The sequence below is a fragment of the Schistocerca nitens genome, chromosome 1 (genome assembly GCF_023898315.1).
Source record: "Schistocerca nitens isolate TAMUIC-IGC-003100 chromosome 1, iqSchNite1.1, whole genome shotgun sequence".
Lineage (NCBI taxonomy): Eukaryota > Metazoa > Arthropoda > Insecta > Orthoptera > Acrididae > Schistocerca > Schistocerca nitens.
In genome coordinates, this window is record NC_064614.1 from 1,014,033,492 (window position 1) to 1,014,051,897 (window position 18,406).

Below are 18,406 nucleotides of genomic sequence, written 5' to 3' on the forward strand. Positions count from 1 at the left end.
TGTCGATTTTCCCATCCTTTCTTCTGATATTTTTACAATCATATGGCATGCAACACATTTCTCTTCACTATAAATGTTTTGTTTTTTACATTTTGCACACTTTTTACCACTGTTTTTGTTCACATTTGCGGAACTAATACACACTATATCTTCACTTTCCGCCTATCTGCTTGCTGCGACTGCTTGCACAGCCAAGTTTCATATAGTCTCTCATATGTACCTGTAAGCGTTGCGGTGTTCGTGGTTTTCGTTTATAATTAATAAATAACAGCAACACTTTATATAATTGATTCTAAACTTACGCTGAAAAAGAACTATGTACAGATTTTTCATTATAGCAGGAGCATTGCTGACAAGATATATCTTTGCTTCTGTTGTCAAAACTGTCGTGTTTGTTTACGAAAAAGGCGAGACACTTGCTGTGATAAAATATCACTTCCTTTCCATTTGTCACGTCATGAAATTAATATATCCATTCTTGCAACGATAAAGGTCAGTGAATGGATTGATATTCTAAGAATGTTAACTGTGTAAGATCTAGGCGCGCAGTCCGGAACCGTGCGACTGCTACGGTCGCAGGTTCGAATCCTGCCTCGGGCATGGTTGTGTGTGATGTCCTGGGGTTAGTTAGGTTTAAGTAGTTCTAAGTTCTAGGGGACTGATGACCACAGCAGTTGAGTGCCATAGTGCTCAGAGCCATTTGAACCATTTTTTTTGTAAATAAGCGCGTCTCGATCCAGAGCCACGACAAACGGAAGTGTATAAAGGAAAATGACTGTGAGCATGAGAACATTTTGGAAGGCTTTTAGCATAGTTCGTTAATAATAAAATAAAAGATTACAGAGTTTAAGAGCAGAATTTTTCGCACGGTCCTGTAATATCACTGCGACGTTGTGAAAGTCGGACGACTCGGTGGTGTGTGAGAACTGGCGGAAAGCGAATGCCATCCTTAGACATGGAGCCCTTAATTCAAATTGGGTTGAATGCAGAGAGTTCTACTTTACAGTAGTGGTATGTAGCGGTTACGCCCATGTTCGAAGCCATAAGTTTAGCATAACAATATATATACACCACCCTCAACACATGGTTACAACATCTTTAGCAAACAAAAATAACATTGTCACAGTCAGGTAGTAATACTTAAAGACTGACTAACAGAAAATATCTTATTACTGATACCTAAGTGACAAAACATTTTTGTTGAAAGGTGTTATACACTCAGTGTCCGAAGCCGTTGAGACATTCATTCTACTGAAAAAAAGTTATCTTTCTCCTTACCTGTAAAACCATGAGTATGGTTAAAGCTAGTTATAATATTCACAACATTTGTGAAAAGTTAATATAGGCTAATAATTACCATTCACTTCTTCGGTCCTCTGGAGAATGTATCAGAAATACAGGATAATCTGACCTCATTGACACTGAAAGATGTGTAATATCAGGTCCACCTTAACAGCTGATTTTTAGGTACAGGGGAGCAGAGAGCAGAAGCTTTGCTTCCTCATAGACAGGAATTTCCTTCTTAGTGAGTGGCTATACATTAAGGTAACAGATGTTTTTATAAATGAAATTGAAAGAGAAATTACCTTATATGGTCTCATGTTTAGTTGTAATATTGCTACATTTCAAATTATGTATCGTGGGTATCAATAGCTACAAAAACACTAGCGTACTGCACACAGTATTGTTTGACAGGTAAAGTTGATAGTGACAGGACCATTAATTGAGAACTAGAGAGCCAAGATGAAGTGTACATACAGCAGCAGCCTGGCTACAAAATACTAATAACTGATTTTCATTTTGAAATATGTGAGTATTCATCTGACACCCATATACCATCCATCGACGCTGTAGGTAAAATCAGACTAACAGCCTCACAGAGACATATAAGCAATCTTTTCCCACATGCGTCATCGGTAAATAGGTTATGAACAAAGCTGAATGTATTGTCCACTAACCTCTATTATGCCCTTTACAGTGATATTCATGTATACAAATATGAAGTTTTTTATTGCAAGTATAATTAAACAATGAGCTGAATCACAGTTTCATTAAACAATAATAAAATAAACTTTCATTATATCCCTTTGTTACCAGGTACAAGTGTTACACCACTGTAATGACCCACTCGGAGCATTAAACAGTGCAGTTGCATCAGATCCAAACCAAATGCTTATTTGATTACTAATTATCTCGTACACAACTGCCTCATTGTGGGATTACCCTGCTAGCTCTGAATCTGGGGTATTCTACTGCACTTATCGTAAATTTTTTCTCACCTAGCTTGTTGTGTAGTTTGTATTACTGGTGCTCATTTGGACATATAACAACACAACATATCATTGTGTTAGCTGAAGCAATAATGAAGGAATAGATATGGGCTCACAACCGTAAATCAACAATGGAACAATACAAGGCAATATTATTTGTGACACTGGACTCGAATTTGGGAGGACGACGGTTCAATCCTGCGTCCGGCCATCCTGATTTAGGTTTTCCGTGATTTCCCTAAATTGCTCCAGGCAAATGCCGGGATGGTTCCTTAGAAAGGACATGGCCGACTTCCTTCCCCCGTCCTTCCCTAATCCGATGAGATCGATGACCTCGCTGTTTGGTCTCTTCCCGCAAACAATCCAATCCAATCCTATTATTTGTGGTTGGTGCACTGTGTCCACAGGCGCACCTGCTTGAGGGTTAATACAGGTTTTGACGTAATTTAGTGAAAAGTTATGAACCTCAGGAAAGGGGTCGACAGAAGCATCCGAACCCACGCGTCAGCTTTGACCCGTGACGTAAGGGTGTTGTCGTGTGTGATGTCATGACGGCGTGAAGTTTGGTTTGTGAGTGTGGCGTGTTTGTAGATGTCGTCGTGTTGTGGTTTGTTGTGCTCTCTGGTGGTATGTTCAGGGTTTTCGTTTGTGTGGTGTAATGGGCTCAGTTTGCTTTTGCTCATTATCCAGAATTGTTCAAGTGTCAGCTGTGTTTGTAGTGGAATTCGTTTCAGTGAGTTAACGATTTTGTGTCAAGGTCAATTTAGTGTTGTTCGCTGTACATCGTGTGGTAATTTTAGTAAAATTAATCGGGTAAAATTAAGTGCGCAGGTCAATGGAAGTGTTCGATCCCAACGTGTGGCTGTGTATGTTGATATTGGTATCAGGAGATGTTTTTGAGCTATATAGGCCAAGGGAAGTGTTAGATCCTAATTTATGGGATCGGGAGCTGCTGTTGAGCTATATAGATCAAGGGAAGTGTCCGATTCCAGATGATATTGTGTTTAGTGGTATTTGGGGAGTTTTTTGATGTCAGTTTTTTCGTCGTTTTGTGTGGTTTTGTATGGGGGGTGGGGGGTCGACAGAAGTGTCCGATCCCACGCGTCGGCTTTGACCCGTGACGTAAGGGTGTTGTGTGTGACGTCATGACGGCGCGGAGTTTGGTTTGAGTGTGGCTGTCTCCAGTTCCGTTTTATCTTATTTTATTTACTTTTCTGATCTGTTCGTTCTATCTCATGAGATTTTTTTTTTTTAATTTAAAAACACTTATTACTTATTTTAATTATCTGTTTCCTCCAATTTCTGTTTTAGTTTATTATATTTATCTTTCTGATCTGTTCGTTCTATCCCGTGAGATATTTTTTTTAAAAAAGACAAAAAACACTAATCAGCTACTGAAGCATCTTTATCTTCTATGGGTTGCAGAGGTTACGACCCCTGGGGAGGTGGGTGGGTATTCATGCATGGCTGTCTTCACTTACACGTTGTAGCTACGCAAGGCGTCTAAATTTGTTTATATTTAGTTTGCCCCCCACCCAAAACACCCCATTTCCCGCACTTGTCCCGTTAGTGTCATTAGGCTTCTTGTGGAAAGTGTGTGTTTTTGTTTCCGCCATATTTGTGACGTCATGGGTCAAAGCAGACGGGCGGGATCGGACGCTTCCGTATTTCCGGGGTGGGTGCCCAAATTTGTTTGTATGGTTTGCCCCCACCTAAAAACACCCCATTTCCCGCACTTGTGTCATTAGGCTTTTTGTGGAAAGTGGGTGTGTTTGTTTTTCGATGTATTTTCGTCCTTATAATGTGTACGTACAGACTTTATATGCGCCATATTGGAATCGTGGTTTATGGTTGTATCCGCCATATTTGTGACGTCGTGGGTCAAAGCAGACGGGCGGGATCAGACGCTTCCGTATTTCCCAGGAAAGGCAATAGTTCAAACTCATCACTTTGTTCTATTATTTCATTAATGATTCATTGTGATACATATGATTTTAATGTTGGCTTGTTCTTTGGCTTGATTAAAATCCTTTGTGTCTTAGAAGTTATTGCCTGTATTATAAGTGTTAGTTTGCCACTTCTGGGATTTGAGCAGGTGTGCAGGCCCCTGATCAAATCCACCTGGCAGATTAACAATGAGGGCAGGGGTGCTGGCCAGCCTGGGTGTTGTGTTTAGTTGGTTCCCACGTCTGACAAGGCGAATACTTGGCTGATATCCAACTCCCACCACGGTTACATGATTTGCAGACTTTTAGAAAATATTTGCATGCTTTCACTTGGATGACAGTACATGCAGACATTTAGGGTACACATCGTCCTCTGTTTGGAGGAGGGTGGGAGGTTAACGGATTGGCGACAGGAGATGTACCCAGCCATCCCATAAATTAACCTTGCCAAGCCTGATTGTAACTATTTTGACTCCTTGTAGATGCAGGACAAAGCAAAAGAAAAGAAGAGTGTCTTATAAGTGATTAGTGTATATGTTATAATTATGGAGAGGAGAGAGATAGATATATATTTTTTGTGTTATGACTGCCTCCTATTTTGTTAAGTTAAAAAATTACAGGATTTTTCTACTTTTGGAGAAGTGTCTCCCTCCACAGGCATTCTGTAAACAATTTTCCTGTGGCTTTCTGTTCACATATCTTCATCTCCAGGCAGCCTTCCTTTCGCCATCCCTTGAATGGCTTGACACATTATTTCCAGATTGTCATTATTTTCATCATTAACTCTTTGTGTTTCTGATTCATTTCTTGAACTATACCTTCTATCCACCTTTACCTCTCATTCTGTCCTCATCATCTCTGGACCAAAGCTGGCACATTACTTCCCACTGAACTATCTTTGATGTCTTTCTCACTGCCACATCTCCCTCATCATCTTTACCTCCACTCGTCCTCACTACAGGTAGGGCCCTCTCATCCTATGGTCTGAGTAACCTGTCATTCTTTTTTAACCTTCCCCCATCTATACCTCTCTCCTTTCTGAGGGAAGAACTAATAGTTCCTAAAGCTAGGATTGTGCACATTTCCTTATGTGAGCATGTGAAAATCATGCACATGCAGAAGTATGGACACATGCACACACACAAAATTACAAGGTGCATCCAATACATAAATGAAAGGTAAAGTAGCACAAAGAAAAAGGAAGATTAAGACAAAGGATATTTATTCAGCCACACAGTAATCTTCATTAGCCACAATACATTACTGTTGGCATCATACACATTTGAATGGTCATTAAAATGTGATGCAGTCAACTGTGTACTGTGTTATTAATTGATTTACAAGAGAATTTCCTCTCCCCTTACCTTCAGTGTGTGGTGGTGTTTCAGCATTCTTGTCAAAAAGTGCTAGGACTGGTGAAGAATTTGTTGTCTCCATGCAGAAATTCTTGTAAAGGCTGTGCCTTGCAACTGAAATCTTTTATGAAGCTTCTGTTTTTGCAGCACATGCACAGGTAGTCTCTCATGTTACAAATGTGTCAAGAAGTTGGAAAATCGATTGTGACTTATGTTTTCTGGATCAGGACAGACTCTGTTCATCTTAAGTAGGTGTCCTAAGTTTTTCATTTCTTGAACACTGAGGAGATACATTCTTGGAGTCAGGTGAAAGCTTGCACCGTGGATGCATTTCAGCACAATTGTCGAGAACTTAAATGCTCTTTAAATGTCTTTCAGAAAACAGCAGTGTCAACAATGCAGTAAAGAGATGTTCGTTTAAAATGCTAAAGTGGTTTGAACATTGTGTAGACCAATTGACATAATTTTGAACTCATAGGGGCCATTAGGTGTTAACAAATGCAGTCTTTTTCCAGTCAGCCTCATCAACCATGATCTGCTAGTAGCCAGTCTGCACACACATAATGGAAAATAGTGCACTCCCTTCCAACAGTACAAGTTGTCAATGTGTGGGAATGGCTTTTCGGTGATTTTGTTCATCTGTTGGTAATTGATGCAGGGGTGCCATGTGCTGTGTTTCTTCCTCCAGATTACTACAGTGAAGGACCAAGAACTTTCTAATGGCTGGATGACATCACCTCCATCTGAATTACCCAATGTTTAGGCAGGGACTCTCCATGTAAGTGCTGACTGATGAGAGTGGCGATAATTCCCAGGGTGGATAAGGTGTTTCACATTGGGTTGTATTCTCTCTAAAGCTGATTGTGTTCTTTTATTGATAATCATTTTCACAATGCAGATTCCTGTGGGTAGGATGTATTTTCCATTTGCAACCTTCAACACAATGGCCTTTGAATCTTTCAACATAAATTTCTTTCACTGGAAATGATGAGAATTTAGTATCACAGAAAATGAAGTCCCAGAATCAATCAGTGCCTGGACAAGTCACATGTCGATGATAAGTTGATCTGATTTCTCAACATCATGGCTGCTGCTGTGGATGGAGACAATTCATCTGCATTGGTGTCAGATCAGTGGAAAGTCGCTTCATTTAACTGTCCTGATTTTGGTGTCTGAACAAGTGATTAGAACTTCTATATCATGATAGGGATTGACTATGCAAATTAGTGATCTACGTCAGGAAATGGTGATGAGATTTGTGTGCAGGTTGGCTGTAGTCATCTGTAGTTGCCTGGCATGCTTATAACTGCCCTGTTATTTGACAATTTGCAGTGGTATAGTCACCAACACTTCTCAGTTTACAATGCTGAATGATGTGCCCAGAGCATCCACAATGAACAAATACCAGTGCGTTGTCCTCTGTTCTCCAGATGTTTCCCTTCCTGGTGGTGGTGAATTGCTAGCAAGCCAGTTGTATATGTGATCTCTCAGATTTCCTTAGCAAGATTCATTAATAGTATGGTTCCATAAATACAGCTGAATTTCTGTTTCCATTTTCTTCACAATATTTTGAACGCTGATCCAATAGGCTTCTTCAGGTGCTGTTATGTGTACTCCAACCAAACAATTAAAATCTGCTGGTCCCACAAAGCTGGTTAGAGCTGAGTTTGACTCCTGATGCCTACCACATCCTTCGACACGCTTTTATTTTCCAGAGCTGATAGCAATATTCTTTGAAATGCACTTTTTATTGTTGTTTCTTATCTCTGGTGAATTTAATGGCCAGAAAACTCTTAACAAATTAAGTGCTGGTCTTCAAGCTGTGGTTGAATTGAAACCCTCCTCATTTATTAGATTTTCTGATACATTTATTTTGATAGCCTCCTTGATAATTCTGTCCCAGAAACTGGACATTTGCACTGCAATACTGGTCTCCCTGTGTTTCATTTTGTAGTAATAGTTGAGGCAATGCTCAGCGGCAGGTGATTTGTTTGGTTATTTTAGTCCGATGTGTCACTGATGTTCTGTACATCTCTGTTCAGTTATTCTAATTTTGTGTGTCATGTAAGGCTTGTCACATTTGAATACAGTGCGGTAAACAGCCAGCGTTCGGAGACCTAGATTACCACCGAACGAGGTGGCGCAGTGGTTAGCACACTGGACTCGCATTCGGGAGGACGACGGTTCAATCCCGCGTCCGGCCATCCTGATTTAGGTTTTCCGTGATTTCCCTAAATCGCTCCAGGCAAATGCCGGGATGGTTCCTCTGAAAGGGCACGGCCGACTTCCTTCCCTAATCCGATGGGACCGATGACCTCGCTGTTTGGTCTCTTTCCCCAAAACCAACCAACCTAGATTACCTCTGACATTACAAAAGAGATTTTTTTATCTGTTTTGATGGGAGTGAAATACATTGGATACCATGTTTCTGTGGTAGTCTGCCAATCATTTTAGAAATTGGGCCAACATAAGGTAGATAAGCAATTCTTAGCTTCTCTTTTTCTGTCTCAGTCTCAACCCATTTCTCAGGTGTTCGAGATTTTGACTCCAAAACTCGTTCAGTTTGATGATTTGAGTACCTATTTTTTCAGAATGCTATCCATAGGTATTGTAATTCTTTGGCATGGCTATCCTCATCTGAAAGTATTTGAGCTCTATGGACCAGAGTCTGTAGCTCCCAGCTTCCTTGTGACATATAGTTGTGGCTAGGATAGAGGAGACAGAGGTCAGTGTGTGTGGGTTTTCTATATTCACTGTAACCCAGGAAACGTCCAGTTTTCTCTAACTAACATGCCAAGGAGAGGTAGCTTTGCACATTTTCAAGTTCCATCATATACTTCGTTAAGATGGATGGAGTTTAAATGCTCCAAGAACTCTTCCAGCTCTTTCCTTCCATAAGGCATCACAGACTTGTCATCCATATATCAATAGAAAAACATGTTGAATTTGGCAGATTCTACTGCCTTTGCTTCAACATGTTTCATATATAGGTTTCACCATGCCAGGTGATAATGGATTACCCGTTCCCAAGCCACTGGTTTGCTCATAATATTTTCCATCAAACAGAAGATGTGTTAACATCAGAATGTTACCAAAATATTCAGTGAAATAGTTGTTGACCATTTCCTTGATTAGTTCTGAGTATTCAGTAAATGGTACTCTTGTAAAGAGGGAGATCACATCAAAACTGACATCATATCCATATACTGGAGTCACAGTTGACTGACATGTTGCACAAAGTGAGCAGAATTGTGACTGTAGTATTCACACTTCACTGAGGATGTGTTTCAGGTATTTTGTCAGGTGATCTGTAGATGCATCAGTATTACTAATTGTAGGTCTTAGAGAAATGCCTTCCATGTGTATCTTAGAAGATCATGTAGTGGGGTGACACAGCTGTGTGTTTGAAGACCCTTGGTAATGCTACATGGCAAGTGTGAGTAATTGAGATGAATAAGTGTTGTTCTTGATTTTATTTATAGGATTGACATCTAGCTGTTTGTAGGCAATACCAAACAATGGAAAATCCAAGATGGAATGTAACAATATTATGAAAAGGATAGTTGCTACTCACCCTATAATAGAGATGCTGAGTCGCAGACTTGCACAGCAAAACGACTGTCAGAAAAAGTGAGCTTTTGGCCAACAAGGCTGCCATAAAAAAAAGAAAAAGAAAAACAAAACACACACACGGATGCAACTCACACAGACATCACCACACTTTCTGGCTGCTGAGGCCAGACTGCAAACAGCAGTGCATGATCCGAGAAGCAACCAGATGATGGAGGTATGGAGGAGGCTAGGGTGGGGACGGGGAGGGGTACCAGGGTAGGGGTGGGGAATGGTGAAGTGCTGCTTGTGGGAGCATACAAAGACGAGGTGGGTATAGGGTAGGGCTGCTAGGTGCAGTCGGGAGGTTAGATGGAGGGCAGGGAGGGGGAGGGATAGTGGGAAAGGAGAGAAGTAAAAAATCTGTGGGTGCATTGGTGGAATAGAGGGCTGTATAGTGCTGGAAAGAGAACACAATTGGTTTCTGCCGTTCACTATGGCCTACTCTCTCAGATTTCATCTCGTTTCCCCTTACTTCATCCGTTCCATCCTTTTTGTGGTTTTTCTGATGCGTTTGGGTGTATTTTTGCATTTCTGCATTCATAACATATTTTTACACATTTTTATCCTCCACCGTGGAACCTTGCTCCTTCCATCTGTGTCAATACAGAAAAGTGTCCTTATCCCCAGCCAGAACCCAGTCCCATATACTGTTCCTGGGTTGTTGCTTGGCTTGTGGAATCCCTTCAAATGGCCTCACCATAAAATTACCCATCTCTGGCTGCCAGCCTTCCTTCCACAGTGACACCAATGCAGTCCTGCACTTCCACCCCCCCCCCCCCCAAAAAAAAAAAAAGCCTTAGCCCTGCAGAAGTATCAGTCCTTTCCAAAAGCTTCACCTTTTGCTCCACTCCCAAATTCAATCACGCAGGACTTGTTAAAGACCTTCTCTCCTTCTCCCAGACCGTAAAGAGGAAACACTTTTTTACCACCAACCCTATCAGTGAAACTCAAACAAAGACCAATGTTGAATGCTGCTCCACCGAACTGTGATCTGCCCCCATTGCCCCAAAATCATCCCCTGTTAACTTTGCTAGAAGTTCTTAATCTCAACCTTTCTTCACCATCATTCCCCAAATCCCTTAACATGCAGACTAACCTCACATCCACAGAAAGAACTGCAATCCAGCCCCTAAAAACTGATCCTGACTCTATAATTGTACCTGCTGACAAAGGCTCCACCACTGTTGTTTTGAACTGCAAGGATTACCTGGCAGAGGGGCTCTACCAGTTGTCGGATTCATCCACCTACAAACCCTGCCACAGTGAGCCATTCCAGAAATCCAGCAGGATCTCTAGCCTCTCCTCAAATCCTTAGTCTTTCCCAGAACCTTTCCCCAGAGTCCATCTCTCTCCTCATCCCTACCACTACCCGCACTCCTGCCTTCTACATGCTTCCTAAAGTCCTTAAACCTAAACACCCAGGACACTTTATTGTGGCTCATTATTGTGCCCCCACTGAGAGAATCTCTGCTCTTATAGACCAACACCTTCAGCCTATTCCCTGCAACCTATCCTACTATGTGAACGATACCAACTGTGTCATCCACCGACTATCTCAAGTTCCTGTTCCTTTACCACATAGTGCTCTGCTCATCACTATTGATTCTACATCTCTTTACACTAACATCCCTAATGCCCATTGCCTTACTACTATTGAACACTACCTTTCCCAGTGCCCAACGGATTTCCAAACCTACTACCTCCTTCCTGGTCACCATGACAAACCATATCCCCAGCCACAATTATTTGTTCTTGAAAGTCATTACCTACAAACAAATCCAAGATATGGCTATGGGCACCTACATGGCACCATTCTATGCCAAACTATTCATGGACCACCCAGAGGAACCACTTCTAAACACCCAGAACTTCTTACTCCTCACTTGGTTCAGATTCTTCGTGACACCTTCATGATCTGGATTGAGGATGAGGACACCCTGTCCACATTCCTCCAGAACCTCAACACCATCTCCCCTGTTCGCTTCACCTGGTCCTATTCAACCCAACATGCCACCTTCCTCGATGTTGACCTCCACCTCATAGGTGACTTTGTCAGTACCTTTGTCCATACCAAATGTACCAACCAGCAGCAATATCTCCACTTCAGCTGCCACACATTCCATACCAAGAAGTCACTTCCATACAACTTGCCATTGCGTCTGAAGTGATGAGCGGTCCCTCTAAAAGTATACCAAGGGTCTCACTGAGACCTTCACAGACTATAATAACCCTCTCAACCTTCAACAAAAATAGGTCCCCCCTGCCTCGTCTCTCCACTTACCCATAACCACCCAAAGTCCCACCATCTGGCCAGAGAGCAGCATTCCCCTCGTGACTCAGTACCACCAATGACTGGAGCAACTGACTAACATTCTGCGTCAGGGTTTCAACTATCTCTTGTCGTTCCCTAAAATAAGAAAAGTCATACCCACTATCCTTCCCACCACTGTCACAGTGCTATTCCGCTGCCTACTGAACCTATACAATATTCTCATCCATCCCTATACAACACCTGCTCTCAGCCCCATGCCCCATAGCTCATATCCCTGTGATAGACCTAGATGCAAGACCTGTCCCATACATCCTCCAACCATCACCAACTCCAGTTCGGTCACAAGCATCACACAACCCATCAAGTGCAGGGCTACCTGTGAAACCAGTCATGTGATTTACCAGCTAAGCTGCAACCAATGTGTTGCATTCTACATGGGCATGACAACCAACAAGCTGTCTGTCTGCATGAATGGCCACCAACAAACTATGACTGTGAAACAGCTGGACCATTTTGTTGCTGAGCATACCACCCAACATGATGATCTACATTTCACTGACTGCTTCACAGTCTGTGCCATCTGAACCCTTCCCAACAATACCAGCTTTTCTGAATTGCACAGGTGGGAACACTCCCTGCAACATATCCTATGTTTCCGTAAGCCTGGTGGCCTCAATGTTCGTTCGTCATTGTCCTTACCCATCGAGCTCCTTAAGTGTTCCCATTCCAGCACTTCACAGCCCTCTATTCCACCAACACACACACAGTCTATTTACTTCTCTCCTTTGCCACTAACTCCCCCCCCCCCCCCCCCCTGCATTGAACCTCCCGACTGCCCCTAGCTGCCCTACCCTCTCTCTGGCTCATTCCTGTATGCTCTCGCAAGCTGCACTTTACCATCTGCCACCCCTTCCCTGCTATCCCTACCGCTTCACACCCCAGCCTCCTCCTTACCTCCACCATTCTGTTGCTTCTCCCATTATGTGCTGCTGTTCGCAGTGTGGCCTCAGCAGTCAGAGAGTGTGGTCATGTGTGCATGAGTTGCATTTGCATGAGTGTGTGTGTTTCTATGTTGTCTATTTCCGATGAAGGCCTTGTGGGCTGCAAGTTCACTTTCTGATAGTTTTTTGTATTGTGCCTCCCTGTGGCTCAGCGTCTCCACTATATGGTGAGTAGCAACTACTCTTCCCTATTCTGATATTATTTACAGACAATGTCATTCCAAAGATCGAAAATATTTTTATTCTAGGCCACACATGACATTAGGACCACTGCATTGCCCTTGTTTAATGGTAGATTGCTCGTTCTTGGAGACGTGGAAATTAACATTGGCTCTTTGGTAAGTGCTCTATAAGCTTTGTGTCTAAACTCTTCTGCTCCTTCTGGATGCAATGAAGCTGCAATGTGATCCATGGAGCTGATGTATTCTACTATTAACATCATTTTTGGAAAGGGTGCAAAATTTAGCCCATTATCAAAGATCTTCACTGTATTGTCTTCCATATGGTTGTAAGTGGTAAGGGAATATTACAAGAACCATAGCGACTATAATAGAGTGTCACATGGAATGTGTGTCTATGTCCTGAAGAACTCAGTATGCAGTGAACCTGTGCCCCTTCAAACCCCTCTTGAAGCTGTGGCTGTCAGGATAAGGACGACACAGGGAATGACTGTCTGCAACGTATATCTTCCTCCAGATGGTGAAGTGCCCCTGAATGCATTGGCTGCACTGATTTATCAATTCCCTAAAACTTTCCTACTTTTGGGAGATTTTAATGCCCATAACCCCTTGTGGGATGGCACTGTGCTTACTGGCCGAGGTAGAGATGTCGAAACTTTCCTGTCTCAACTCGACCTCTGCCTCTTAAATACTGGGCCCCCCATACATTTCAATGTGGTTCATGGCACTTACTCAGCCATTGATTTATTCTTCTGCAGCCCAGGACTTCTCCCATCTGTCCACTGGAGAGCCCACAATGACTTGTGTGGTAGTGACCACTTTCCCATCTTCCTGTCACTCCCCCAGTGCCATTCCCCTGGACGTCTACCAAGATGGGCTTTAAACAAGGCAGACTGCGGAGCTTTCACCTCTGCTGTCACCACTGATTCTCCCCCCCCCCCCCCCCCCATGGTGCCATTGATGTGTAGTTGAGCAGGTCACTAGAATGATCATTTTTGTGGTGGAAAACATGATCCCTTGTTCTTTGGGATGCCCCCCCCCCCCCCCCCCCCGCAAACGTCAGTACCTTGGTGGTCGCCGGAAATAGCTGAGGCCATTAAAGAGTGCCAGCAAGCTCTACAGCGACATAAGTGGCACCCTTCCCAAGAGCACCTAATAGCTTTTAAACAGTTCAGTGCCTGCATTCGCCAGAGTATAAAACGATGGAAACAGGCAAGTTGGGAGAGGTACGTCTCGACCATTGAGTGCTGTACATCACCTTCCCAAGTCTGGAGGAAGATCAGACATGTTTGTGGGTACCAGACCCTGACAGGTGTTACTGTCATTAACATCAGTGGCATGTTATCTACCGATGCAAATGCGATTGCCGAGCACTATGCTTGAGCCTCCATGTTAGAGAATTATCCCCTAGCATTTCGCAACCTCAAACGGCGGATGGAAAGGAAAGACCTCTCGTTCACTGAACATCACAGTGAACCCTATATTGATCCATTTACAGAGTGGGAGCTCCTCAGTGTCCTTGCACATTTCCCCAACAAACCTCCTGGGCCAGATTGGATCCACAGTAAGATGATCGAACAACTCTCACCCGATTACAAGTGACATCTCCTTGTCATCTTCAACTGGATCTGGTGCGATGGCATCTTTCCATCACAATGGTGGGAGAGCACCATCATTCCAGTGCTCAGACCCTGTAAAAACCCGCCTGATGTGGATGGCTATCGGCCCATCAGCCTCACCAATGTTCTTTGTAAGCTGTTAGAATTTATGGTAAGTTGGCAGTTGTATTGAGTCCTGAAGTCACATGGCTTACTGGCTCCATACCAATGCAGTTTCAACCAGGGCCGCTGTGCCATTAATAATCTAGTTTCCCTCGAGTCTGCCATCCGAACAGCCTTTTCCATACACCAACACCTGGTTGCTGTCTTTTTGTTTTACGAAAAGCTTATGACACGACCTGGCGACATCATATCCTTGCCACATTATATGAGTGGGGTCTCCGCGGCCCGCTCCCGATTTTTATCCAAAATTTCCTATCACATTGTATTTTCTATGTCCAAGTTGGTGCCTCCCATAGTTCCCCCCATATTAAGGAGACTGGGGTCCCACAGGGCTCTGTATTGAGTGTATCGCTGTTTTTAGTGGCCATTAATGGTGTAGCAGAAGCTGTCGGGCCGTCAGTCTCACCTTCTCTCTATGCAGACAACTTCTGGATTTTGTACTGCTCCTCCAGGACCGGTGTTGCCGAGCGGCACCTACAGGGAGCCATCCACAAGGCACAGTCATGGGCTCTAGCCCACGGCTTCCAGTTTTCAGCTGCGAAGTCGTGTGTCATGCAGTTCTGCAGTGTCATACCATCCATCTGGAACCAGAAGTTTACCACCGAGCGAGGTGGCGCAGTGGTTAGACACTGGACTCGCATTCGGGAGGACGACGGTTCAATCCCGCGTCCGGCCATCCTGATTTAGGTTTTCCGTGATTTCCCTAAATCGCTCCAGGCAAATGCCGGGATGGTTCCTTTCAAAGGGCACGGCCGACTTCCTTCCCCGTCCTTCCCTAATCTGATGAGACAAATGACCTCGCTGTCTGGTCTCCTTCCCCAAACCAACCAGCCAACCAGAAGTTTACCTTAATGACGATCCACTCACTGTAGTGGAGACTTATCGATTCCGAGGAATGGTTTTTGATGCCTAATTGATGTGGCTTCCTCATCTTCATCAGCTGAAGTGGAAGTGCTGGCAGCACTTCAATGCCCTCCACTGCCTGAGCAACACCAAAGGGTGCAGAACACTCTACACTGCTGCGGCTCTGCAGAGCCCTTGTTCAATCCCGCTTTGACTATGGGAGTCTGATTTATGGTTTGGCGGTGCCCTCAGCATTGCGTTTACTCCACCCAGTGCACCACTGTGGCATTCGACTGGCAACAGGAGCTCTTAGGACGAGTCTGGTGGGGACCAGCGTCCAGGTGGAGGCCAGAGTCCCTCCATTGAAGGTTAGTCGTGCACAGCTGCTTGCCAGTTACTTTGCACACATTCATAGTTCTCCTGAGCATCCGAATTACCATCTCCTCTTCCCATCCACGACAGTTCATCTCCTGCATCGGAGACCCAGGTCAGGGCTTACGATTGCAGTTTGCGTCCAATCTCTTCTGTCTGAAGTGGAGTCCTTGGCTTTACCACCTATACTCGAGGTCCATTCAAGTACGTCTCCATCGTGTACACCTAGGCCGAAGCTTCGCCTGGACCTTTCACATGGTCCTAAGGACTCAATTAACCCCGCGGCTCTCTGCTGTCATTTTCCCTCAATTCTTGACATGTACCGGGACCACGAAGTGGTTTACACTGACAGCTTAATGGCTGATGGTTACGTTGGCTTTGCGTATCTTCATGGAGGACATATTGAACAGCACTCCTTGCCAGATGGCTGCAGTGTTTTCATTGCAAAGCTGGCGGTCATTTCTCGTGCTCTTGAGCGCATCCGCTCATTTCATTCCCTGGCGAGTCATTTCTTCTCTGTATGGACACCTTGAGCAGCCTACAAGCTATCGACCAGTGCTACCCCCACCATCCTTTGGTAGGAATCATCCAGAAGTCCATCGTTCCGTGGTGTTTGTGTGGACCGCAGGCCACATCGGAATCTCAGGAAATGAACTTGCTGACAGGCTGGCCGAACAGGCTACGCGGAAACCGCTTCTGGAGATTGGCATCCCTGTAACTGACCTGCGATCATTATTACACCACAAGGTTTTTCAGCTTTGGGAGGTGGAATGGCATAATCTCAGTACGCACAACAAACTGTGTGCCTTTAAGGAGACTATGAATGTGTGGAAGACCTCGATGTGGGCCTCTCACAGGGACTCTGTGGTTCTCTACCGGCTCCACATTGGCCGCACGTGGCTAATACATGGCTACCTCCTCCGTCGCGATGACCCACCTCGGTGTCACTGTGGTTCACATATGACTGTCGTCAAAATCTTGCTGGACTGCCCACTTTCAGCTGCTCTGCGGCAGACTTTTAATCTTCCCAGTACCCTACCTTCAGTTTTGGGCAACAATGCCTCAACAGCAGATTTCATTTTACATTTTATTTGTGGGGGGTTTTCATCGTACCATCTAAGGGTGGGCATTTAGCCTTCTCTCTGAGGTCACCACTCTCCATCCATTTTAACTCCGTCACACTTCCTTTGCATTTATTTGTCTTGGTGGTTGTCTTTTCCCTACATGTGTTCATCTGGCCTTGTCTTTTTGGGGTGGACATTTTAATGTGTTGCAGAGTGGCTGGCTCATCCTCTTCTGTTATTGTGGTCAGCCAGCCCAGGCCATATGCTCTATGGTTTTAATACCTTCTTCTGCTTTTCCTTGTGGTGTATGTTTTCCCCGTTTTTTGTTCATTCCATTCGTTTTCATTTTAGGTGTGGTGTTGGATGTTCTTGTACCTTGAGCCTTGCTTGTGTCAGGAAAAAGGGACTGATGACCCTGTAGTTTGGTTCCTTTTTACTGCAGACCAACCAACCACTCAAGAAGTTTGTTATGTATGTACTGTATTCAAGTAAAAACTTACTTGCAATGCCAAAAATAAGAAAATAAGGATGGCAACCCTCTCACTGTAGCCCTGTAGCCTATTCATGCTTTGGAAATTAACAGGTAATAGCACAATGTCATCATTGTCTTTCAAAATTCTACTCATTTTTTACTGGAAGTTCACTCTCTCCTTGAGCAAGGTGATGCAGTTGTTAGCACACTGGACTCGCATTCGGGAGGACGGCAGTTCAATCCCGCATCTGGCGATCCTGATTTAAGTTCTCCGTGATTTCCCTAAATCGGTCTAGGCAAATGCTGGTATGGTTCCTTTTAAAGGGCATGGCCGACTTCCTTCCCCATCCTTCCTAATTCGATGAGACCGATGGCCTCGCTGTTTGGTCTCCTCCCCCAAACAACCCTTCACCCTCTCCTACAGATCCAAGGACATTTCAGTGGTGGAGTTGGTTCCTTTCCTCAATGATACATATAGCCATACTTTAGTTGCAGCCACATTCAAGAAGAGACACCAGATTAGCATATGGTTCCTGAAGAGACGCGGCAGTCTTCTCAGAAGTTGCTTGGGTGTTAGTCAGAGTAACTGCCTGAGATGTGGCCATGTAATATTACTCAACACAGCCTTCCTATACTGGTACTGAAAGAATAGGGAAGCTATAGCCATTAATTATACTTCATTTTGATTTGCAGCTCCTTGTATTGCCCATGTTTGCAGTTAAAATTGTTGGATGTGAGGTCCGCCAGTTATGCAAAACACCGTTTGTCTCAGTACCCAAACATGTTTCAGCACCACTGTGCCATCATCAGTGGGTTTTCGTTTTTATTTATTTTTTACATTTGGTGCGCATGAATTTTCTGGATCACTTGTATGTTAATGACTACAGGTAGCTTATCATGTTTTTGTGTGGCAAGCACTTCCATTCTCCACATCATGCTGAGGAGTTATGATGCACATGTAACTATAACAAGTATTTTCCACAAATAACGTAGTAAAACACTTTTCAGTTCACCGGAACACAGTGTGATTGTGGTTTGTTAATTGATAACAAACCACAATCACACTGTGTTCTGGTGAAGTGAAAAGTGTTTTATTATGTTATTTGGGGAAAATACTTGTTATAGTTATGTGTGCATCACAACACCTCAGCATGATGCAGAGAATGGAAATGCTTGCCACATGAAAACATGACAAGCTACCTGTAGTCACTAACACACAAGTGATCCAGAAAATTCATG

At 43.8% G+C, this 18,406-nt stretch overlaps 1 protein-coding gene across 3 annotated transcripts in view; it reads left to right on the plus strand.

The window, feature by feature from the left end:
- The first annotated feature begins 386 nt into the window (after positions 1-386).
- LOC126195974 (serine/threonine-protein phosphatase 6 regulatory ankyrin repeat subunit C-like) overlaps positions 387-18,406 on the plus strand; it is a 35,326-nt gene continuing 17,306 nt past the window's right edge. Inside the window, exon 1 of one of the 3 annotated variants that reach the window (XM_049934531.1) lies at positions 387-492. Coding sequence is in view for 1 of the 3 variants with exons in the window: in XM_049934529.1 (XP_049790486.1) it covers positions 772-777 (6 nt within the window). In the remaining 2 variants the exon portion in view is untranslated. Of the gene's footprint in view, positions 493-659; positions 778-18,406 lie in introns of those variants that run through there. The other 2 variants (XM_049934529.1, XM_049934532.1) reach the window with 2 other exon arrangements.